Consider the following 26,833-nt stretch of genomic DNA (forward strand, 5'->3'; position numbering starts at 1 on the left):
CCACAATCATAGGTTTCTGGCGTGCCCAAGGGACGCAACTCTGCACAGCGATTCGCGACGCCTCAGACGACTGCCCAAAGGGAATGGCTTTATTAAACCATTATTTTATGTATAGCGTTATGAACAGTCACCTGTTAAAACAAAAATCTAGATTGTACATATACTTCGACTTCTTACAGCGTTGTTGTTATTTGTTCCAAGAGACATTGACGTCACAGTGTCAGAATCCCAGCCTGACCAAGCAGGCACGAAGGCCATTGTTTGTGAGGGTTACCGCCAGTGGGGCAGGATCCGCTCACCTTTCCCGAACCCTTAGGCATCATCATGATTTAATAGTGATTCATAAACACGTGTTCACGAAATAGTCGGAATTGTACAGTCGATTCTGCTTTTCTTTTGAATATGAGAAGGGTTTCGTCGCTTACGTTTACAAGGATACTTGATGCCATACCCATTTCCTTACTACACAACCGTGCAAACAAAAGTATACAACCGTGTTTGATGGTGGCTAAGTTGAAACAAACAAGAAACGGTTATTCGATGTTGATGTAATTCATAAGGGTATCAGAATTAACCCTAACTGTCAAAAGTTATATTTTATACCTTAAATTTAATGTGGGAGGAAAGCCCGAAGTGATGCAGGTCTCAGACGTTTACCACTTCGGTGAAACCCAGGAGCACGGGTATGGTGCTGACAAACATAGAAACATAATCGGGGTGAACCGGGATTCGAACCCACAATCATAGGTTTCTGGCGTGCCCAAGGGACGCAACTCTGCACAGCGATTCGCGACGCCTTAGACGACTGTCGCCTCTTACGACAAGCATAGTCGCCTCTTACGACAGGCATGGGTTGCTGAAGACCTATTCTACCCAGGATCTTCACGGGTCACATGTGTATGACGAAGAGTGTTTTGATAACTCTCCCATAAGTTCAGCACTCGGACAAGGACATCTATCCATAAACAAACCACGATTTTTCATCAAAACCTGCAATTCAAGATTTGAAATAGTTTATTACACACATACAACTGGCACGTCAGCAAACAATTGTTCAGCCACTAATGACAAACATACAATACTCTTCAACTGAACTGTATAAAGATGTAGGACGTATTGGTCCCGTCTTGTGGAGTTCTTTATACACTATCTACATATTTACATACGTGAGTACTCCTGTGCAACGTGGAAATATTAAAGGAATACAAATCTGACTTGCAATAAGATGAATTTATAAAGTGCCATGTATCCCCGATCGGGGTCGTACTGTCTCGGTTACACGCCCGATTGGGGATATATAGAGGTTTGTTTTGCTGTGTATAGTGAAATCTATTTGAAACCTGCCCATGTCAGTCACGTGATCTGAAATCAAGGCCTAACTTTAGCTGGAGTTCCTCAAGGCTGGCAGTGTTTAGACCATTGCCTTAAAAGGTTAAATTGTCTAATGATAAGTATTATGATAGTTAATGTGTATTTTTATCACTTATAAAGACTGACGGAATCAAAAGGCCAATGTCTGGGGCGCATATCGGTAACACAAATGGAATGGAGTGAGTGAGTTGGGTTTAACCTCGCCATTAATCCTATCACGGCGTGTCACCCGAAGTGATGCTTGTCTTGGGAGTTTATCACTTATATGAAACCCACGACCACAGGTATGGTAGTGACAAACGTAGGAACATAATAGGGACGAACTGGGATTCAAATCCACAATCTTAGATTTCTTGCGTACCCAAGGGACGCAACTCTGCATAGCGAATTGCTGCGCCTAAGACGAAATGGAATGGAATGGTAAGAAAACGGAAGCAACAGATTCATGAAACAAGATACAGTCACAGACATTTGAAGAACATTAGTGTTTGTTAAACAGGCGAGAATATCTATGTCCTGTCGTTAGCACTGCCGTGTGTGGCGTTCGAGGTCATACACTCTGTTCTCGCACCCCAATTAACTCGAAACAGTGTTTATGTCGAAGTGGACCACAATGCAAGCAGATTTGAATAAATCCCGTTTACTTCGATACTCGTTTTGTCATGTTTTCTCTGTAACATGGAGTGAGCGAGTGAGTGAGTATGGTTTTACGCCGCTTCTAGCAATATTTAAGCAATATCACGGCGGGGAAACCAGAAATAGGATTCACACATTGTACCCCTGTCGGGAATCGAACCCAGGTATTCGGCGTGACGAGCGAACGCTTTAACCACTAGGCTACCCGACCGCCCCTGTAACATGGAGATAACTTGGACATAACGAGTGCCCGCTACATCGCTACCATGGTGAGTGTGAGTGAGTTGGGTTTAACGCCTCTTTTAACATTATTCCAGCTAAATCATGGTGTGTCAGCTTAATGGGGGAGGAAAGCCCGAAGTGATGCAGGTCTAAGACCTTTACCACTTCGGTGAAACCCATGAGCACGGGTATGGTGGTGACAAACCTAGAAACATAATTGGGGCGAACCAGGATTCGAACCCATAATCATAGGTTTCTGGCATGCCCAAGGGACGCAACTCAGCACAGCGAATCGCGGCGCCTTAGATGACTTGTCCACCCGCGCCCCCGCTACCAAGTTGAACATTCGAGCTAGCCACAATGTGGCTATTGGTGTCAGTAGGAGATTGACAATGACGGAAGTATAAGCTTGACCTTGATGGCACTATGACTGACCTTGAAGACAAAGCATTGATAGTCTTTAAGTGATTTAATGCCGCAGCACCGAGGACCTGTGGCTCTGAACGAATGTCAATATGTCTGACTTTGAATATGATTTCAACATGATTGTCTAAGGTTTCGCGAATATGATTGACCTGACTGCGTTTTCTACTTTTTTGTCTTAACATGAACTTTCGACATAATAGCCCTGAAATATGCTGCCAACATGATCGACTTTGAAAATGGTTGACTAAGGGCGTGAAATAAACATGATTGATAGAAGTGTGCTTTGAACAAAAGTAACCATCAGGGCACGCAAATGTCCCAATGGTTGACTTTCAAGGTGCTTCAAGGGACGCAACTCTGCACAGCGAATCGCGGCGCCTTAGACGAATGGGCCACCCGTTCCCCCTAGATGACCTTGAAGACTGAGAGTACGACATGATCAATATCTATTTCTACCATGCTGGCTGACTAGTAGAGTGATTGACGTAAAGGCTGTCAACGTGACATAATATTGGTCGTGGCGGAAACGTCGTACAACATTTACCTGTAACATCTGTTCATCAACCATGATCAACGAATAACATATGAACCCGTACTTAGTGGTCAACCCCAAAGCTGGCTTTACGCCATTCCATGGATGTTTGCTCCGATGTCACACCGATGTCACACCGATGTCACACTGATGTCACACCGATGTCACATCAATGTCACACCGATGTCACACCGATGTCACACCGATGTCACACTGATGTCACACCGATGTCACACTGATGTCGGCACCAATGTCACACCAATGTCACACCGATGTCACACTGATGTCACACCGATGTCACACCAATGTCGGCACCTACGTCACACCGATGTCACATAGATGTCGGCGCCAAACGTCAGCCACTGCACTGTAGGAGTGCATACTATAAGACAAATGGAAATTCAAACGTCTGCGATGAAAGAAACCAAACTGTTACCACTCTTCGGAAAGTCCGAAAGTAGGAAAAACGGACTGACCTGGATGACTGGACAGTGGTCAACAAGGGCTGTGCTGTCTCAATTAACAGTCCGCGTTGACCATTGCCTGTCATATTCTGGCTTATTAATGATTGGATATATGACGAGTAGAAGAATCTTTCATAACATAAATACAATATGGATCATCGTCTTGATTAAACCAAAACAACATAATCACACAAAAGCCAACACAAGCCGTTAGGCCCGGTTCAACAAAGTGACCTTAACACAATAATGAACAATACGACTTGCTACTCTAGTACTTGGACAGTTTTTCAACGGATCCTGGAATGACCAAGGGACGTAACTATTTACAGTGAATACCGGTCGGCACCTTAGACCAATGGTATCAGTCTATGTTAGAGAAACGGGATTGAGACTGATGTTCCAATGAAGCACATCAGGGTGTAAAGAGACCTGAAATCACCTACATTATTTATGAAAATATACCAACTATTTATCAAGCTACACAGTCGAATCATCCCTTTACCCATGTTTTGGTACTGAACTGTACAGTTGGCTACTGAAGGTCACATGAGGTCATGACGAGGTCAGTATGATTCGAAGAGTACATGACAATAAACAGACCAGTTTCGGACACAACAAAATCAAATAAACATTGCAAATGTTTTCATTTTGCCTCCGCTAATTGGACATGAAAATGTTTCCCGACCGGCATAGGGAGTTGATAACTCCCAAATGGGAGGTCATATTTATCACAATGAAGCATTACTTCTGTCTTCAAATTATGACTATTGCCTTGCTGTGGTACAACCAATACGTACAGATGTGTGATAAAAGTAATCCTCTAATGTCTATCTCAACATGTGACCACTCCTGTCAATCTCCAAAATATAGTCTCATTAGAAAAGGCCATTTAAACCCAAAACTACAAACATGTACCCCAAAATTAACCAACCACACACAGGAGATTTTATACCGATACATGTTAGTATGTAAGTACACTAATGACTCGTGTTCCAAATAAAAAAATTGAGAGGTCGCAAGTAAGGGTCGTTTGTTTTGAGCATAACTGTATAAAAAGCACTTTTAATATAAAAGATAACAATATGTACATGATTGTAGAGTATTTACTGGTTTTGAATGAGTGAGTGATTTGGTTTAACGCTTCCTAGTTTTATAGGCTGACGCTGAATACTTTTCACACAATGTATCAACCAAATATGCTTCAGTTCACAATGACACCCTCAGGTTGAGAGCCTCATGCAACATTACGGGTAATTAATGTACATTTTATTATGTAATAACGTGTATATTGATGTAAAATAATGAGTGCATGAATGATCACATCTATCGTAAGGTGTATATATTTATATTCATCACACATCGTTTGCACAAAAAACAATAGTTACATCTCAAAACCTTGACCCTGGTAAAAAGTAATCACAAAACATTTGTACGACATTGTTAACGTCAACCAAGCACCACGTGACGAGGACGCCTACTCCATCTTCACATGTTCGTGGTTGTTTCGTTGCTTCTAATCACATGTCTTCATCACCATCATAGTCGAATATTATTCTCTGTCTGTGAAAGCACTGCTGTGTCACGAAAGGAAAACACACAAGCAGTGGGCAATGTGTGTAGCCTCCTTGAAAATATATTCCTTGACAGTCACTTGTCCACGGTATATATACATATCTGTGATGCTGCATTATCACAAAACACCAAACAACCCCACTGTCAAGCTGGAGGCCCAAGCAATTCAGCCATTCAATATTTATTTAACATCATGACACTCACACTAATCCAAAGCAAAGTTCCTAACCATCTACGTCGCTTGTTTTCAGATGATCATAAACGAACAAGGTTCCATCGTGCTATGACTTTGTGAAAATCAGAGAGACCAATAACATTTTCTATACATAATACTATATAAAATATATTCTACAAAGACAAACAGATGTATTCCTAGTAGTAGGTACTTCACCCGTGTGGCCCGATACGTGCCGAGACACCCAAACACAACCATTACCATCACACCATCCGACATTTGTCGTTCCTCGATCTTCTCAAGGTGACCACGGTATATTGGATTCTGTATTTTGGCACACCATGATGTCATTTTCCTTCTCTTCCAATATACAACTGCCGTACGTGTAGTGCCACAACCACCTTTGTATTTGACTTTTCAAAACTTACAAAGGTCCCTTCGTAGCTGGTGTCACTGTCACTGTCACTGCAGTGCCCCAGTGTCCCCTATGATGAACATCCACATCAAGATTTACAACGAGCTACGTTTTCCAGTCGTTTCGACTTCGTTCAGCACGATCATGTTCAATTCAAAGCTATCCCCTCTAGCTTCAATATTCATTTCGATTTCTTTCGACAAGATCCTCTTCAATTTAACTATCACCTTTTCATCTTTAACAATCAATCCGCCTTCTTTCGACAAGATCAAATTCAATTCCAAACTATTCGTTTCAGTTTCAACAACAATTTTGCCTTCTTTCAACAAGACCATGTTCAATTCACAGTTAACCTTTTCACTTTAAACTCTTTCAACATCATCCTGTAATTCTCTTGTCCATCCTTCGTCTTCTTGTTCTTCAGGATTTTCTCCTGAACCTCCTCCTCCTCCTCCTCCACCATCCAAAATACCGCATCACCATTTTCAGTGCTTTCCGTTGCACCTGCCATTAGCTTGGTCTTCGTTCATGGCGGTGAGGGGGATGTAGCTCCCTTTGTCGTCTACGTGGCTGCCAACGTTCTTGGTGTAGATGGAGCGGTTGTCTGTGGTGTACTGAGTTGACATGGAGTTGCTTCTCACCACATCCGACTTGTACATCCCCCCTCGTCTCAGTGACCGTGGAAGGAGCGTCCTCAGGTTAGAGTGAACCTGGAAATAGAAGAAACTTAGTTAGCGTAGAATTTTATGAAGGGTAACCGTTGATAGAGGCTCCCCAGTGCATTTTACACATATATAACGGAGTCTTATATCATAATGCGTAAACCTCAGAAAAATATGAGGACTCAAATATGTGGCGTATTTTCAGATCTGTGTCATGTTTCCTATATTTATATGTCCACACATGGTTAAATTCATGAACATGTTGAATAACAGTGCAACATCTGTTGATGACATCACATCGCGACGTCATATGGTGTGACGTCATGACCGGAATTTGTCCCAGTTTTCGCTTTGCCGATTGTGATCCTACTAGATAAAATTCTTGTTCTCAATATCAATCACTGCCTTCTCAAGTGCGATGACCGGAGTTACATTTTGGCTGGAGTAACGAGTCTTTGCATAGTCCAATCAAAATCGCGTGACGAACTAGACATTCGGTTCGTAAACAACGTGGATTTTAACGTGCAGATTTCGGGCGACAGCAGGATTGGAACAGCATGTGAATCGCCCAAATGGGCGTCGACATATTTTTTGCAAATCTTTTCATGTTTTTAATCTAGGTGCACCAGTGAATAATGCACCACACGGGGTAAGACCCGTTCTATTACAATATACATCTTGATTATCGATCAGATCGTCTTGCCTGGGCCTCGCCATTTTGTTTGAAGCAAGTCTAAGTCATATGAGGTAGAATCTGATTGGTCAACAGGAGGGACATAGAAGGGTTGGTCGGTTGGTTGGTTTGTTGTACAACGCCGCACTCAGCACTTGGCGGTCTGTAAAATAATCGAGTCTGAACCAGACAATCCAGTGATTGATATCATGAGCATCGATCCACGCAATTGGGATCGTTGGCATGCATCAACCAAGTCAGCGAGCCTGACCACCCGATCCCGTTAGTCGCCATTTACGAGAAGCATAGTCACCTGTTACGGCAAGCATGGGTTGCTGAAGACCTATTCTACCTATTCCTTACGGGGCTGGACATAGAAGGGACATAACTCGTGTAAACCACTTGTGGCGCTACGATCGAGCCTGGAAATTCCACCCCAGTTCGGTAAAGATGGAAACTGGACTATTTATAGTCAATTAAATCATTTGCCTCGTGAAGATGTGTAAATGAGGCTTTTGTTGAATTAAAGCAAGACACTGTGGCGGAGTTGTTGGCGAATTGGGAACATATCGTGTTGGTAAGACAGGATGTACTCATTATTTTCGCGAACAGTTGGTGTCATCAGCGTACACAAGCTTCCATTTTGTTGCCAAACATTTCGTTTTTGTGATAGAAGGTTAACTATCCCAACGCGTTGACGTGCCCAACAGTTTAGGCTATGTGCATGCATGTATTTGCATTAGTTTCCATCAATAAATCGAAAAATTGCACCTAGAACTGGTGAGTGAGTATTGTTTTACGCCCATTTCAGCAATGTTCCAGCAATATCACGGCGGAGGACACCAAGAATGGGCTTCACACATTGTACCCATGTCGTGAATCAAACCCGGGTCTTCGGTGTGACGAGCGAACACATTAACCACTGGGCTACCTGAGATACGAGTAAATTTAGATGTCAGACAAAGGGACACACGCGTGTTGTTTCGTTGTGAAGAATATTAATCAGTAAGTTTTTCTTTACAGGAGCGGTGGGGTATCTTAGTGTTTAAAGAGTTCGTTCGTCACCCCGAAGGCCCCTGATCGATTCCCGACATTTCTGGTGTCCCCCGCGTGATGTTGCTGGAATATTGCTTAAAGCGGCGTAAAACCACACCCACTCACTCAATTTCTCTTCACATATCGCACTGGCGTGACGCCCCGTCACCTGCACGTGACGCTTTTACGTCCCCTTTGTCTCCGTCAAGAACCTGACCTTTTTTTTTGTCATTCACAAATCCCCCCAAAATGCGTGCACGACGTGCAACGTTTGCAAATAGGGTCGGCACGTCCTACACAACAGATCGATGAAGTAATTAGATTTGAAGAATAGAGTCTTGCTCAGCTCAAGTTAAACACTCAGCGGGAGACACTGTGAGAGTGGATGAGGATGGACTGTGGGAGGCTGATTTAGAGAAGTCACTTCCCTGGGGTCAGGTAATGAAAAGCCATTCTCCGACTTGAGTATGAAACTGTATTTTTTCTACCTTCAATGAGTTACTCTGGGTTTTCACATTAAACTCCGTGCTACTTTTTCAACTTTCTGTATGCGCTTAAATTACTCCTGCATTATTTATGGCTTTCTATGTACTAATTTGAATTTTCTGTCATTTATCCTGTGATCTATTACAAGAAGGGGTGGTGTGGAGTTTTTATACAACGTCTGTTAATAAGACCCATACAAATTATGAATTTGTTTTTGTTACCCCCTGCGCCCCAAAACCAAAGCAGTTAATTATTAATATGAAAATAGCAGACATATTATCGATATATGGGTAGAGGGTGACCACATGTCCAACCCAACATATGGCAATTTATCCCCCAACCTGTCTACCAAATTTTGATGTTACCCTGCTCTGAGATTGATTTTAACCCTACAGTATTCAAGACACTATATTTCGCTGTTTGGTAATCACCCACTGGGTTACACCTTGGCATCGAGTCACAAGGGGATCCACAGACACTTCGCAAAAACAGGTTTCCTTCCAATATTTGATCTTTTATAAATTACCATTCTATAAGTTACCCTTAAATTTATAAAAAAATATCTTTCAAATGATTAAAAACTATTTCCCGAATAAATTCGAAATATTGAACTTTTATCTAATTAATGGAAAGAAAAGACAGTACTTGGAGAACGGATTCAAACCTTTGTGCAACAAGAACAAGACCCAGTCATTACATCAGGGCAAGGTATAAAGGCAAGTTTTTATATGCAAAACGAAGAAGGAATTTGATCAAATTTTCCCCAACCAGTCAATCTTGGCAATAACAACGAGATTACAGCAAAACACAAGGGGATGTTTATTGCATCGCACCGGGGATAGTTCTTTCCAACAGCATTGTGTTCTGTTGCAGACTCTGGCTGTAAATTGGTAAAGACTGAGAACGCCTCTGCTCGGCGATGTTCTCAAGGACAATGTTACTTTTAAACTTTATGTCGTTATAAAATGAACAGTGTGGAAGGATATTGACTTTTACAATGTTTAAAACAATGGAATGATCACGCACCACGCAATCCTGGCATAATTGGAAATGCGATACGTCAGTTTAACGAAAGCAATTACAAAGTTAGATGGGCGGGCTATTTATGGGAAGAGCAGTTGCTGTGTTCTTCTTATGATCACGTATAACACGTAATATATATATATATATATATATATATATATATATATATATATATATATATATATACATATATAGTTAGTTAGCAGTTTTCACGGGATCTAAGGCGCGACAATTCGCTGTACAGGGTTGCGTCCCTTAGTTGTCACAAGATCCGTTGATCGTCAGTTCGATTCAGAGATTCGCCCTGGTTATGATCCTTAGTTTATCAGCACCATGCCCATGCCCGTGGTGGATTCATAAAAGTGGTAAATTTCACCGATCTGTGTCATGTGGGCTTATTCGTCATCCTTCGATATTAATCCGCGATTTAACTGTAAAAAACAGCAGCCCACTATTCATTTACTATGTGATGATCCATTGAAGGTCTATGTTGGGGATGGTCGTGTACAAAAAGATGTCTTTTAAACACCTTCAAAATAACACCTTCACCAGTGAGGCTTTTGATACTGTAAATATATAACGTCAACGCCTGAGAATAACCAGTCTCGATTATCCGACGAAACAGATTCCATTGGGCGTAAGAGGTACAATAGCGGGGGAAATTAGATACCACCAGATGTTCGCGAAAAGTGATTCCTTAATAGAGGTGTTCGTGAATGTTTCATTTCACTTTCTATGTCGAGAAGCCTCCTGACTACTAACAAAGTCGATTCTTCCGTTGTTAGAAGACAAGCTAAAAGAAACGCTAAAAGAAACACGAACGATAGAAACATGTAGAAAAGTATGTACGTTAAGAAGAGATGTTTCCAATGTGTACCAATTAATGACAAAACTAACAATCAGTCAAGTGTTACCAAAGCGTATCGTTATTCTGAATATTCACGATATGCTGGACGTGATTTCTAAACTTTACAGGGGCGGTCGGTTGGCTAATGGTTAAAGCGTTCGCTCGTCACGCCGAAGACCCGGGTTCGATTCCCGACATGGGTACAATGTGTGAAGCCCATTTCTGGTGTACATACCAGTGTGTTCGTTTGTGCGTCGAACCAATCTGATATCTCTTGAATATGAAATATTCTTCATATATACCGTACCGCAAAAGAAACTTCACCATGTATAGATATATGAGAAACCTTATTTGTCCAAACAATGTTATCATACTTTGAGACATATTAAAAATATGAAACTTGGCAAAACTGATCATCAAGGATGAAATTAAAGTGTCAAATGTCCTAACAGTGAAACACAACACTAGTTTCTTAGACAATGGCATCACAAGTCAGTATCTCGTGTGTCCGCCATGTGCATTGATGACTGCCGTGCAACGTCGATACATGGAATGGATGAGGCGGTTGATAAAGGCCATAGGCCTTGAGCCCACACTCTGAGGAACGCCTGGCGCAGTTCAGCTGCAGTTGTCGGCCTTGGTCGGACGTCATTCAGCCGTCTTTGAATCTCGCCCCACAGGTGCTCACTGGGATTTAAATCGGGACTGGGGGCAGGCATCTGCATGGTTCTGATGCCATTCTGCTGGAGGAAGTCTCTTGTTGCTCTCGCAGTGTGGGAACGGACGTAATCATGCTGAAACTCGTGGTTACGGCGACGCGCCAAATGAGGTATGGCGTGTGGTCTTAAGACTTGATCAATGTACCGAGCTGCTGTGACATAATAGCCTCTTCCTGGACCGATGTTCTGGAAGACCACAGGGCCGACCCTATGTGCAAGACCAACTCAACCCCACACCATGATGCTCGGACCACCCCACGAGTCTCTCTCAACGCCACAAGCATCCGAATAACGTTCCCCACAGCGTCGTCAGACTCTCTCTATACCATCTGCTGTTGAGATACAGTAACGGCTCTCGTCTGAGAAGAGGACTCTTCTCCACTGCTGGTGGCGCCATTGTTGGTGCTATGTTGCCCACTGAAGACGGTCCCGGCGATGACGTGTTGTCAGAATGGGTCCTCGGTGTGGCCTGTGATAGTGAAGGTGTCTGCTCGTCAATCGTCGACGCACGGTGTCCGCACTAATGTGTCGCCGGTGTGTCCCCATGGTCTGTCGAGCAATTTCCGCAGCAGTAACGAAGCGAACTTGAAGATGCTGTCGCAAAATCTGACGATCCTGACGTCGGGTGGTGACCCTTGGTCTTCCACTATGTGGTCGGTCATCTGTAGTGTTGGTGGTCTGGTACCGTTGCTGGAGCCTGTATATGGTCCTTAGATGGACTTGAAATGCATTGGCGACTTGCCGGGCGGTTTGTCCAGCTTGCAATCGTCCAAGGGCATGGTGTCGCTGATTTCTTGTCAGTCTTTGCATGCGCATGCGGTAGCAATTAAATAACAAATGAATGTTATCTGGGTGGATTTTCATAGGGCAAGAAATGGGGGAACGCATTTGCCTTTCAATTTGCACGGAACTCGCGTGCATCGGGTTACCATGGCCGTTGTCGTGATGCGTTTGGGCGATCGGTTTTATTGTCATCTGCTTTGTTTTTTATCATCAAATTTCATTTTTCTGGACAAGATAATGCTAAATTTGAGAAACTTTGACAAAAAATACCCAGATATTTAAATGACAACTTTTCATGCAATGTTACTTGGGGTGACGTTTCTTTTGAAGTTCAGTATATTAACCATTATGTATCATAATTGTATTCACGTCTTTTTGTCGGTTAGAAAAACGACCTCCTATCATATGCTCAACACAGAGTTTATTTTTTTTATATTAATCTGGAAAGGGTTTTGTCGCTTTAAATCAAACCGTCTTATCTCATATTAAAATACCGGCGTCACTGTATGTATCACTATACAAGGATATAGAGAGCGATTAGAGGTTTGGAAATATTTCCTGATCAAGTTTCAGCAAAAGCAATCAAAACTTTTGAGTCGGACAAACTACACAAAACCTGCTGGAACATAGACTAAGTGAAAAAACGCTGCTTTTAATTACATGACCTTTACACGAGGATCGTCACATACCATATGTAAAGCCCACAGAATTCATTGTCTTACAGCGGTTTTTTGTTTCTTTAATGCAAGTTTTCAAAGATTGTTTTCGGAACCCTACTTCAGACGCTCTCCCGAGAGAAGCATTGACGTCAAAGCCTATTCAAGAGCTCTTCAATGCCCTCTTTACGGGCGGTATGCCGTTCCCTTCTCCACTAACTGAAAAGTGAGGAACTTTCCACCAACTGAAAAGCGATGAACTTTCGACCAACAGAAGCGCAGTGGTGGTACATCGTTACCCGTCGGCAACACAACCGCAAGATCACATAAGTAGGTATCTACTGCCGTTCAACGATTGGTGGACATTATCAGTTGGCGATATGTTTACTTAACAAGGAGGTTTGTTTGTTTGTTTGTTTGTTGTTTAACGCCGCACTCAGCAATATTCCAGCTATATGACGGCGGTCTGTAAATAATCGAGTCTGGACCAGACACTCCAGTAATTAATATCATGAGCATCGATCCACGCAATTGGGATCGATGACATGCATCAACCAAGTCAGCGAGCCTGACCACCCGATCCCGTTAGTCGCCTTTTACGACAAGCAGAGTCACCTTTTGCTGAAGACCTACTCTATCCCGGAATCTTCATGGGTCAACAAGGAGGTCATCCAGCCAAACATAGACCACACCGTGAAGCCTTTGTGCTCTTCGAAATCACAATTTAAACACAAATTACCAAAATGTTTAATTGAGGACCCATACGAGACAGAGTGAGTTTCGATGTACGCCGTTTTGAACAGTATTCCAGTTATATCACGGCGTGTAATCTTGATGTGGGTGGAAAACGCGAAGTGATGCAGGTCTTTACTTCCTTGGTGAGACCCACGAGCACGGGAATGGTGCTGACAAAGAAACATAATCAGAGCGAACTGGGATTCGATTCCTTGATTATAGATTTCTGGCACAACTGAGGAAGTAAATTCAGACTATTGGGATACCCGTGCGATAATCCAGACAATCCAGTGATTGACATCATGAACATCTATCCACGCAATTGGGATACGATGACATGATAAAACAAATCAGCGAGTCTTACCACCCGATCCCGTTAGTCGCCTCTTACGACAAGCACGGGTCTGAAGAAAATGGTGTAAGCCTTGCAAGGTTTAGATCTTCACCGCGAGGGGCGGTCGGGTAGCCTAGTGGTAAAGCGTTCGATCGTCACGCCGAAGACTCGGGTTCGATTCCCGACATGGATACAATGTGCGAAGCCCATTTCTGGTGTCCCCTGCCGTGATATTGCTGGAATATTGCTAAAAGCGGCGTAAAACCATACTCACCCATTTTGACGCAAAAGATATGACATCACAAGTGGAAATAGGAAGACAACACATTTTAAGCTCACTGTTATCCCAAAACTTTAAATACACTCTCTCAGACGATTTATATCGTGTTCTCTCCCCCTGCTCCTACAAACTTAGCCCTAGTCAGTATGGTCAGTTAAAGTGAGTGTGAGAGTTCAAATTTATCGTCGCATCGGCATTATTTCAGCCATATCGTGACGTGATCAATTAAAGACGCACGAGGCTCGAGTCTGATGATATAATTACCTCAAAAGCAACTATCCCGTAACTCGAAGTGTGTCTTCAACGTAAATCAATGTAACAGTTAATTATTTCGACAATGGTACCACAGAGGTACGCCCCCTTGCACACGACACTAATTACAAAGTTTAGACACAGATGAGGAATTATCGCCAGCTCGTCAAGCCTCGCTTTCAGATCAGCTCATATAAAGTATTGACAGATACAATCACCACTGATCCAACTGAACATCGTTTCTACACACGTGGTTATAGATTAATACGTGTGTAATTTGTGCATAACGTTGTGGTTAACGGATACTCTCAGTACAACGGAGATCACCGGAGATGACCGGAGATCACCGGAATACCCTCGGGTCCTTTGAAGGGTCAATCCTCATTTGCAGTTACCGCATCATCTAACTCTACTCTAAAGTCTATTTGTAATAGTTTTCGAAAAAGCATATGGGACTTGTCGACAATTCAAATGTGGTCTTAGGGTAATTGAATAAAAAGTACATGCATTAATTTTCTATTTTTTTAAAAACAACTGCTTATAAAAAGTCTCATTTGGTGAAGTAGTTTTTTAAGCGTCTCGACTTTTGTTCAATTTTATTTTTATTTAAATCCTCAAATGCATGACATTTATTTGAACGTTTACCACAATAATAAAAAATAGACAATGTCTACGTGTTCGTCACAAGGTGATTGCGGCTTGACCAAGTTTCCACTTGAATAGGCTACTGTGCTGTTTGACTGTTGAAAGACATTGCTTATCAAATTCAGAATGTATGGGAGGTAATAGCATTATAGTCAAAAATATGGTTTAAGATCTAAAACAGTAAAAGAAATTATTCATATTGTGACAAACATGCCAGAGTTGATTAATTGTTTTGGGGTAATTATTTCATTGTAAATTTAATCTGATGAACCAAGAGTTTGCTTCCGTGCTGATGCAGCACAACACAAGTCTTCTTGTCATTTCCTCTTTTAATATACATGTAGGTGAGGTGAAATTGGGTTTAACGTCGCGTCCAAGATTATTGCACTTATATAGCGACGTGCATGCACGTGTGTGTGTGTGTGTGGCTGCTTGTACTAGTCCGGACTGATGCCGATATATAGTGCTAGCACACTGAGATACCATGCCGCAGTTTAACATGAATACCCTACTCAGACACAGTACACTGACTCCGAGCCGACCAGTCCTTGTTTTAGCCCCTTAATGCCGAGCGCCAGACAGTAATATACATGTAAGTTGTTCTATATATTACCACTGGGGCAGCGGATCGTCCCGTTAAAAGTCTGCCAATGGGATTTAAATCATATTAACTGCAAATAATAAAATATTTTTAAAATTTACATAACAATCCTTATCACGATATTACACTTCTCTTCGTCGAAACTCAACTTTGACTGAGGTTAACAAAAACTCGGCTTTTGTTTTCGATCTGGAATCCTTGTTTCAAATTTCAACGAAGAACGGTATTTGCGTATTTGGAGGTAAGAGATTACGAAAGAACGTGGGATGTAGATTTATTACTAAATATTAGATTTATTAACAAATATTTTATTATTTGTAGCCAATCTAGAAGTAGAAATCTGCTGTAACCACAGTAAGGGCAAATCTCAACGCAATACCACCCACGTCTCAATAAATTATTAAAGAATATGAACTTCCTGTGCATTTAATTGAGACATCTTTTACCATGTGGAGGCTAATGTGTACTTACACTGTTGCTCTTATGCAAGACGATGCGATTCAAGAAAAACTTGCTCTATTAATTGTCCGTTGTGAATAGTCCTCAATAGCGTCCATATAGCCGTAATTGCAGTTTCCACTTTTACAGATAAAAAAACCGATTTGGCGATGTCCATGAAGCGCACACAACACCCTACGACATTGACATCGATGACAATTTGACTAGTATTTCAGCGATTGCACTTACGTTTCTAGACGTCCTAGCTTCTGTAACACAGTCAAACCAAGGTGTAGCCTGGTGAGGTGAGGTGAAATTGGGTTTAACGTCGCGTCCGAGATTATTGCACTTATATAGCGACGTGCATGTACGTGTGTGTGTTTGTATGGCTGCTTGTACTAGTCCGGACTGATGCCGATTTATAGTGCTAGCTCACTGAGATACCATGCCGCAGTTTAACATGAATACCGCACTCAGATACAGTATACTGACTCCGAGCTGACCAGTCCTTGTTTTAGCCACTTAATGCCGAGCGCCAGACAGGGTGACAACAAGTACCATCTTTTAACGTCTTTTTTTTGTAGCCTGGTAGACACATATGGTCTGTATGACGTATTATTTCATTATCACCCATCCATGTCTACAAGAGGGTAGAGGCGAAAAGGTGCACCTTTCCTGTCATACCCATGAAGATCGGGGTAGAATAGGTCTTCAGGAACCCATGCTTGCCGTAAAAGGCGACTATATTTTTCGTAAGAGGCGACTAACGGGATCGGGTGGTCAGGCTCGCTTACTTGGTTGATGCATGTCATCGTATCCCAATTGCCTAGGTCGATGCTCATGATGTCAATCACTGAATTGTCTGGTCCAGACTCAATTATTTACAAACCGTCGTCATATGGCTGGAATATTGCTGAGTGCGGCGTTAAACAACAAACAAACAAACAAACAAACAAACAAACAAACAAACAAACAAACACTTTCTGTGCGAGACTATATATGTTTTTAAATGAGACCATATTCAAAGCTCGTGGCCAAAGAATAACAGTTATGTTTTCATTATTTAAGTTGGTAGCTATGTCTATGCCGTTGTTCTTTTAAAACACAGAGAAACCCTGTTAATCTGGAACCCCCACTTTACGGACGAATACTTGCTTGAACGTCTACATATACAGAGGACCTCGTAGGTATTCAAGGTTACAATAGATCCAAAGCAACCCATGCTTATCGTACGAGGTGACTCAAATGAATCGGGTGATTTTTCCTCCCCCGAAAATCACTGGTTTGTCTGGTCCAGACTCGATATTAACAGGTCATCGTCAGATAGCGAGTATGTCGCTTAGCGCGGCACGAGACACATTTACAAAGGTCATCACTCAGAAGAGGGATTCGTTAATCTGTACGTTTTAGTCCGGATAAACAGGGTCTCACTTTAAAAGGTAGTCTCGAGAAGTATATCGTTTCTATGCCTAACAGACCGCCTCTGTGGTCTAGTGGTAGAGAGTCCGACCGGTGAGCGGATGGTCGGGGTTCGATCCCCGGCCGCGTCATACCAAAAGCTGATACTTGTTATTACCCTGCCTGACGCTCGACATTAAGGGGCTTTAACAAGGACTGGTTGGCACGGAGTCAGTATACTGTGTCTGGGTGGGGTATTCATGTTAAACTGCGGCATGGTATCTCAGTGGGCTAGCTATAAATCAGCATCAGTTCGGACTAGTACAAGCAGCCACACACGTGGCTGCACGTCGCTATATGAGTGCAATAATCTTGGACGTGACGTTAAACCCCATTTCACCTCACCTCACCTCACCTATGCCTAATCAATACCAAATTCTTGTTACCACTGAAATATATCCGAAGATACAAAACCTTTCATTTCATCCACTTGAGCTAAATACATGAAATAATGCGTTGCCCCCGAAGTACACTTATGATCGAAACTTAAGAGTGGTCAGTGACGGTCCACGCTGATCAGTGACGTGGTCAAACTTTATATCTGACCAGTGCATCGACATGTTGCAATCATCGTGAAGACACGCGCCCACGCCGTTATGAGGTGTCGGACTTATATAGACGTGTCTATTGTCACGACTTGTCGTGAGGGTATTGACCACGAGTGACTTTACCGTGTACGTGGGTCCTCAAACCTGTAATCTACATTTTTAAAAATCTTTTTATACATACAAATATGAATACGAATATGAATAACGCGTTTTCGGTCACATGTAGATGAACATTTAGTCTATGGAATCGCTTATTACAAATTACATTTCTTACAATTGTGTTCTAATGCTCAAATACAACCAGGTTTCGTTATACAGAGGTCGGTTATCTAGGTCCAAATTTAGGTTTTACAATATAATCATGTACTTTTATCTTGATCGCTGACTTTGTGTGCTGGCGATAAGGTGCTTCACTCTGGCAGTGTGGGTTCGAATCCCGGATGGGACTCAATCCCCCAGAAGTACGAGCATTTGTATTTTACTAAGAAAGTGTTATCCCAAATATAACATTTGTTACATTTGACCACTTTCTAAATGGTATTGTGTGTTCATAGCTTTCGGCCATGGGAACCGTGCCAATTTACACTTGTCAGAGGGGTACACAAAGTACGTGATCTAGTCTACCAGTTATCGGACTGTCATTTTGTGGAAGCCTCGGTCGCTGAGTGGGTTAGATCGCTGACTTCGGGTGCTGACAGTAGCACTCTGTCAGTGTGGGTTAGTATTCCGGATGGGACGCTATCCAAAAAAAGTAAGATAATCAGTACTTTACTAAGAAAGTGTCATCCCAAATTTAACATTTGTTACTTTTATCTTGAAGTTGACATTTGCTACTTTAACAGTTGGAAAAGCGTAAAAAAACAACCAAATTTTCAGATAGCGGTGAGCAATTCTGTGAAGGACTCTGGACTTGATCTGGGGTTATAAACTTTCTGCCACTTTTGCCTCTTGTATTGTAGGTATCTTCCTGTCTCGCAATTATAAATAACCTTTAGGGAGATTTTACTTTTTTTCCCAATCTCTCATCCCAGTTATGAGGTTTTACTTTTTCCTAAAAAAAATTACTCACGGAAATGAAAAAAACCCTGTTTTTTCGATCTCAGATTTTATATAAATGCAGTTAACATACAAAATATATAAATATTCAAACAACTCAATTAGTACTAACTGGGCCTTGGCACAAATACAGCGTATCAAAGGTTTTTATGTCTTTTTACACGTAAAAGTGTGTAAAAATATGAACAAAACAAACTATTGAGAAACTGAGCATAACCAGGTGTTAGTAGATGAAGGTGAATGTCCATGACCTATGACACCTTGACGACAGGTGAAAACAGGTGCTTGAAACCCACGTGCATGTGATTTGTCAGTGGTTAGTGATTAGTGATTGGCATTGTGGGATAGTGAATCATCGTCAAAATATCAGAACATAAAAGTAACATATTCCCTTCTCAAACAACAACTTACATGTCATTATTATTATGTACATAAACATAGCTGTTATTTTTATTGCTGTTTTTATAAAAGAAATTCCAGGCTAATTTGCATAATGCCTATAGCCTGTTTCTGCCATGTCAATTTGGACTTAGTTTTATTTTTGAATGTTGAAAGTGCCGACAAATTACCTCCTGTAAAGTACATTTTGTATTGAGCACTGAGATAAAACTAGCAAATCCAGACTAGTACTTTTCCAGTTGTTTTGTTATTTCGTATTTACATCTACTCAATGCTTTGTGTCGATTATTAAATCCAGCAAAACATTTTTTTTTTCATTTCCATGAGTACTTTTTAGTATGACCTGATGATGAGTCGTAGATGGAATTTGAACTTGGTGTTTCAAACGCCCAATGTTCTAAAATCAAAAACAACAAATGAAAGTTTCCATGACGGGTGACGCGAATCGAATCTGCAACCTCACATATCGTGTTTAGTCTTGTAACCCACTGTTTTCCCTCTGAACTACAAGGGCAGGTAGAGTAAACTACGGTTATAACGAACACGCTTATAACGAACTGACGGATATAACGAACTTACTTTTTGGTCCCGACTACTTGCTGTAGTCATGCTGTATATGTACTTATAACGAACTACGGTTATAACGAACTAAAATTAGTAGTCTCTTTGAGTTCGTTATAACCGTACTTTACTGTAATTAAAAGTTGTTCAAGTTTAGATGTCAAGAATCCAATGTCCATGCGGCACGTGTTTTTTTCTCTCGCACGCTTTGATCGAATTCCGTTTATACCACACTGTATTGTTACACTATAAGGTATCTCTATATTTTCTTATTTTTTCTCGTATTTCTTTCATCAGTGAGATAAAGCACTCCTCAGTTGTGGCCGAGGAAGTGAGATCTCGGGAAGAGGGTATCGGCAAAGTGAGATTACCGATAACCTATTGCCGAGGACTCTTTTCATCGACCATAACCGAGAGGAGTCCTTCATCCTTCATGGGAAGTTGATTCATTTATCAACTCCGACAAGCAAAAGAAAGTTGACAGTACACAGGGTGCAGACGAAATACGGCCTTGGAATCCGGAATAGAATAAAAACGGAGACCGCAAGGGATTTTAATTTCCCTCTGAACACGCTGTTTACATGGCATAGATCAGACATACTTTTACTTGATCTTTCTCGCTGTCCATGCCTCGCTATCTCTAATATCCAGACATCTCGAAATTACAACACAGACTCGACAGCACAACTATCGTGAACTCGACTTGCCTGGTTTTATCATCTAGACTGGTTTTGATAACATTAACTGCGGGTGTTCCACGATCAAGGCGCAGACTAGATCACGGGAAGCAAGTACATGTACTGGTTGTGCAACTTTACCCATGGAATGAGTGAGTGAGTGAGTTGGGTTTAACGCCGCTTTTAACAGTATTCCAGTTATATCACGGCGTGTTAGCTTAATGTGGGAGGAAAGCCCGAAGTGATGCAGGTCTTAGACGTTTACCACTTCTGTGAAACCCACGAGCACGGGTATGCTGCTGACAAACCTAGAAACATAATCGGGGCGAACCGGGATTCGAACCCACAATCATAAGTTTCTGGTGCGCCCAAGGGACGCAACTCTGCACAGCCACCCTAGCCCCAATAACTACGTAGAACGTCATGTCAACAACGATGACAATGATCGCGATCTCTGAGAGGAAAGCTTTATTACTGAGTATAACAACAGCAATAATAATAATAATAATAATAATAATAATAATAATAATAATAATAATAATAATGATAATTATAATAATAATGATAATAATAATAATAATAATAATAATAATAATAATAATAATAATAATAATAATTATACCACCCGAAACCGTCAATGCGTGATTCTACATCAAAATGTAAATATGAAATGTAGATTATGCAATGAATTTAATGAGACTGTCCGAAACATTGTAAGTGACTGCCCAGCTTTGGCACAAACACAGTATCATGATGGAGGAATATTCTTTGGAACAGGCCCGTATACAGTCTCAGACCTATCCAGGCCAACAAACCTGATCTTGTCCTTTTTGATAAATCCAATGAAATCATTTATAGTACTGCATTTTCTGTTCCTTTTGATACTAATGTGATTGACAAGATTCTGGAAAAAACATGGCAAATATGCAGACCTCGCTTTCGAAATGTCACGCTTGCATCCCAAGTCCCAAGTTATCCGACTCCCCATTGTTCTCGGTGCCTTGGGTTTGGTACCTCCTAATCCGTTGACTGACATTGGAGAGTACCCGGGTTTGCTTCCAGGGTTACAGCCCTTCTGACAATCTGGGTAATGCAGAAGGCTGCAGTGTTGGGGAGTCTTCACATACGCTGAAAAGTTCTGCGTGGGTTCGACTAGGCAGCGCTTCCTGGGGGAAGTCCCATTCGCTGTCTGGGCTGCGTGTAGAGGGGTCAAGGGCCCTGAGCTGATGATGAGCCTAACCAGCCTGGCTGTGCCAGGATCACCCAGACCCTCTTTGCTGCATTTTGTATTTTAATGTGTACATAATAATGTACCTGCTTAAAATGAATGTCAGGTAGGACAGTGATTAAAACTTTCGCTCGTCACGCCACAGATCCGTTTTCAACCACCCCCATGGTTATCAGAAGTGGTTCAGACCGCCTCCGTGGTCTAGTGGTAGAACGTCCACCCGGAGAGTCGAAAGTCCGGGGTTCGATCCCCGACCGCGTCATACCAAAAGACGTTAAAAGATGGTACTTGTTGTAACCCTGTCTGGCGATCGGCATTAAGGGGCTAAAACAAGGACTGGTCGGCTCGGAGTTAGTATACTGTGTCTGAATGGGGTATTCATGTTAAACTGCTGCATGGTATCTCAGTGTACTATCACTACAAATCGGCATCAGTCCGGACTAGTACAAGCAGCCACACAAACACACACACGTACATGCACGTCGCTAAATAAGTGCAATAATCTTGGACGCGACGTTAAACCCCATTTCACCTCAGAAGTGGTTCTCCCTGTGCTGGACTAATGCTCTCACTCACTCCCTCACTCATACTGCACTAATGAGTTGAAAGCACACATACAGTGTATATTATTCTACATCCAATACATTTTCGAAGTTTCTGAATTAGCACAGAATTGCCACATACATGTAATTGAACCCATTAAACAACACTTCAGGAATGTTAATATTCAACACTGATACCCATTCCACATTCCACACAATAACGAATACAACATTTAGCATCAAGACAAAACCAAAAACCAGAAGCAGAGAAAGCACAAATGTGTAGCATTACCCTTGTGCTCAAACATACATGCAACACAGGTGCGCCAATATACAAATACAAAACCTACAACGCCAGGAGCAATAATCTTGAAATATTCATTGGGCAATTATGGATGCAACCTTTTTGCTTCCAATTCCTTACACGGCTAAAAACGCAAAGGATTAAAAAACCCAATATGGATGCGAAAAAACCGTGGAAGTTTATATATTCAATCTAGCATTACGCAATCAAGCGATAAACCTTTTTGCTCTATTTCGACGTCTTCCTCAAGGGGTTATTTCGTTTTTTGGAAAAAACCCTAACGATATGAAATGATCTTGCACGCACTTAGGTCCACATCTATGAATATTCCGACTGTAGACATCATACACTGATTACTTGAAATTTTGCAACAGCGACATCTGTTTAATCCGAACTCCTGTTACTCGATACATCATTTAGAAAGATGTGACTGCATGACCCGACTTGTTCTATAACGACACTGGTCTAGGCTTGTCCTCTTGTCTCGAACAACGGATAAGGTATATTTTCGCGGTATACTGAACATCGGTTTAACAGTGTTTCACTGTAAGTAAGTGAGGAGAGTCCTGGGGAAGAACTCCATCGTGACATAATGCACTGAACCTCCAGGGGTGCTGGCGTCACGCTATGTTAAATGTTACAAACATTTAAAAGTTAGTGTTTGAAAAATTCATAAAAAAATGGAAAATTAATAAAAACAACTTTTTTCTTTTGATGGCACCCCTCCATATGACACAGATTATATGTACTAAGTTTTAGATGAATCCCCTGAATAGTTGAAGAGAAATCACGCGGACAAAGTTTTCAGACGGACGTTAGGGTTTGAAAAAATCATAAAAAAATGGAAAATTAATAAAAACATCTTTTTCTTTTTACTGCACCCCTCCATATGACACAGATTATATGTACTAAGTTTGAGATGAATCCACTGAATAGTTTAAGAGAAACCGCGCGGACAAAGTTTTTGGACGGACGGACAGACGGACTGACGGACGGACGGAATCTTGGTGTAATAAAAGCGATCAAACCCATTTCCATGATCATAAGAAATATCTTCTTGACACATATACACAAACTCACATAACACGACACTGAACATCCGAAGAGAAGCTTAATGATCAAAATAGACATCAAAATAAGGTAATAAGTCTACTCAATAGACACAAGTACAAAGAGTGACATAATCACAAAGGGCGAAGTATGATAAATTGTTGTCAGGAGTTTTCAGAGAAAATGAAAGCTCGTTTACAAACTGAATAGCAGTGTTAGTGGACGGACATACGAAAAAAGTCGAAATTTACCGATCTCCTCCAAGCCATTGACTAAAATCACGAGTGTACTCTTCTTCTGGTTTCGTATAGCGTGGACCTAAACGTAAGTAAGGGGTATATCACAAAGATCTTATGTTTGTAACACTGCATACTATAACACAAAAGTAAGTAAGGGAATATTACAAATGTCTTATGTTTGTAATACTGTACAATATAACACAAAACGTAAGTAAGGGGCATATTACAAATGTAATATGTTTGTAACACTGCATACTACAATACAAACGTAAGTAAGGGGTATATTACAAATGAGCTATGTGTGTAATTCGGTACACTATAACACAAACGTAAGTAAGGGGTATATTACAAATGTCTTATGTTTGTAATACTCTACAATATAACACAAAACGTAAGTAAGGGGCATATTACAAATGTAATATGTTTGTAACACTGCATACTACAACACAAACGTAAGTAAGGGGTATATTACAAATGTGCTATGTGTGTAATTCGGTACACTATAACACAAACGTAAGTAAGGGGTATATTACAAATGCCTTATGTTTGTAATACTCTACAATATAACACAAAACGTAAGTAAGGGGCATATTACAAATGTAATATGTCTGTAACACTGCATACTACAACACAAACGTAAGTAAGGGGTATATTACAAATGTCTTATGTTTGTAATACTGTACACTATAACACAAACGTAATTTAGGGGCATATTACAAATGTCTCATGTTTGTAATTCTGTACACTATAACACAAACGTAAGGGCATATGACAAAGACCTTATGCTTGTAATACTCTATCATAACAGAAAACGTAAGTAAGGGACATGTTACAAATGTCGTATACACTGTATACTATATCACAAAACCAAAGCTATCTATCCTTTGTGCTGTTGAGTAAAAAGCATGCCATCAGCACATAAAGTTTATGTCAATATTGAACATATTCTTGCAAAATATGTTGCATATATATATATAGCGGAAGTAAAAGAAGTAAAAGAATGCGTGGTAACATCCAGTCACACATGGATTTGATATTAACTATTGATTATGTGTATGTGTCGGATATAGAGATGATGTAAGCTTGTTACGACTTTGCTAAACATGTGCTAAAGGGATATTGATTTCGGTAAATACTTGTTGCTATGTCCGTGTGCGAATGGAGACCTAAAGTCTGCATTGAAAACAGAATGTGTGCAAACTGAATATTTCAATGAAGCAAAAAATAAAGTATGCAGTCATTCGTATTTACTCGGCGGAATAATAGGTTGGGTAGTGTGTGTGTTAGTGTGTTAGTGTGTTAGTGTGTGTGTGTATGTGTGTTTTAAGGACACCTAGCATGTCAAGGAAAATGTTTTTGTAACATGTTCTGAAAACCTGAACCGACGTAATTTTTGTTCCAGTTTTATTGGGAACAATTATTTAAATAAAAGCCCAGTCCCCTCCCCAGCCCCTCATACCCCTCTCTCTCTCTCTCTCTCTCCACCCCCCCCCCCCCCCCCCCCCAATAACATTGATGTTGTTGTTTATGAGATTGTGGATTCAAAGCCACAATTAAACATAACATGTAAATTTAACAGATGGAACTGTACTTACTTATCATTTTCAATTAAAAATAGAAAGCAGCGCTACAACACTTTAACAAATAACTCATGTTTACCTCAAGCTGATATATACGTGTAGGGACCCCTTACCCAACGAAATATACAAATACAATATTTATATTAATAACAAAATAAAAAGGTTTAAAAATATTAATAGTGACACCTTGGTCTATTGTCTCTTAGGTGAATTTGCTGTGATTAGGAAAATCTATTTAAAAAACAATATTTGATAGGTTATACAAGTAAATTTACTGACACAGTTGGCACTTAACGCTTAGCATAAAGTTATGGAACTTTTCTTTGGATTACCATACATAGTGCTTTCTCGGCTGTGGGCTGACAACCATTATATCACATGTCCGTTAAGTAAACATCCATTTATCAGTGAAATATAATCGCAAAAAACACGTATCAGTGGAACAAATAATGAATAACATTACAACATCGCTTCGCAGGCCAAGCATAATATTAAAAAAAAACTGAAAAAAATAATGTGCTTTTTCTTACCTCGCCATTGAAGAAGCAAAATATAAGGGCGACAACTGCTCCCTGTGAGTTAGATACGACCTTGGCTAAAACCTCATAGTAGAAGAATCCCTCCCATTCAGAGGGGGGTCGGTAAATAACCAGAAACAGCTGAAGACCGAACAGTGGAACCAAGATGAAAGTTGCCTTTAGCGCTCTCCTGGAAATACATCAACAAAGGTTTTACATTATCATCCGATAAAGTCATAAAATATTTGAGCAAACATGGGCAAGAATGTACTATTATTAATCATAAGGGGGTGGGGGCGGGGAGGATGACGGTGTGTGTGTGGGGGGGGAGGGGGGGGGGGGGGGGGGAGGGGTGGTGGTGGTGGTGGTGGTGGGGCGGGAGGTGAGCGTGTATAATAACTTTGCAGGTGCATTTTAGCGACTCTCATCGCTGATTGGTCAGTTGAAGCGATATGAAGTCGTCCTTTGTTCATGACGTCACAAACTGGTATCATGACGGCATCTAGACAACAGTACGGGAGCCTTTTAGGGCCATTTGTTTTTTCATTATCTTGAAATTTCAACTTATGTATCTTGAAATTTCAACTTAGTATGTATCTTGAAATTTCAACTTAGTATCAGTGAAATTTAAAAAAAACCACACCCCCAAACCGCCAAATGACCCTTAAAGGTTTCCGTACAACAGGTTTCT

At 41.1% G+C, this 26,833-nt stretch overlaps 1 protein-coding gene across 1 annotated transcript in view; it reads right to left on the bottom strand.

Annotated features, from left to right (window-relative positions):
- Window positions 1–1,000: 1,000 nt before the first annotated feature.
- The window catches only part of LOC139464959 (calcitonin gene-related peptide type 1 receptor-like), a 134,358-nt gene continuing 108,525 nt past the window's right edge, over window positions 1,001–26,833 (bottom strand). The window contains exons 9-10 of the mRNA XM_071246590.1: window positions 26,155–26,332; window positions 1,001–6,523 (exon numbers count right to left, since the gene is read on the bottom strand). Coding sequence (XP_071102691.1) covers window positions 6,299–6,523; window positions 26,155–26,332 — 403 coding nt within the window. The 3' untranslated portion in view covers window positions 1,001–6,298. The remainder of the gene's footprint in view (window positions 6,524–26,154; window positions 26,333–26,833) is intronic.

Source organism: Haliotis cracherodii, unplaced genomic scaffold (genome assembly GCF_022045235.1).
Source record: "Haliotis cracherodii isolate W230 unplaced genomic scaffold, xgHalCrac1.p SCAF_17, whole genome shotgun sequence".
Lineage (NCBI taxonomy): Eukaryota > Metazoa > Mollusca > Gastropoda > Lepetellida > Haliotidae > Haliotis > Haliotis cracherodii.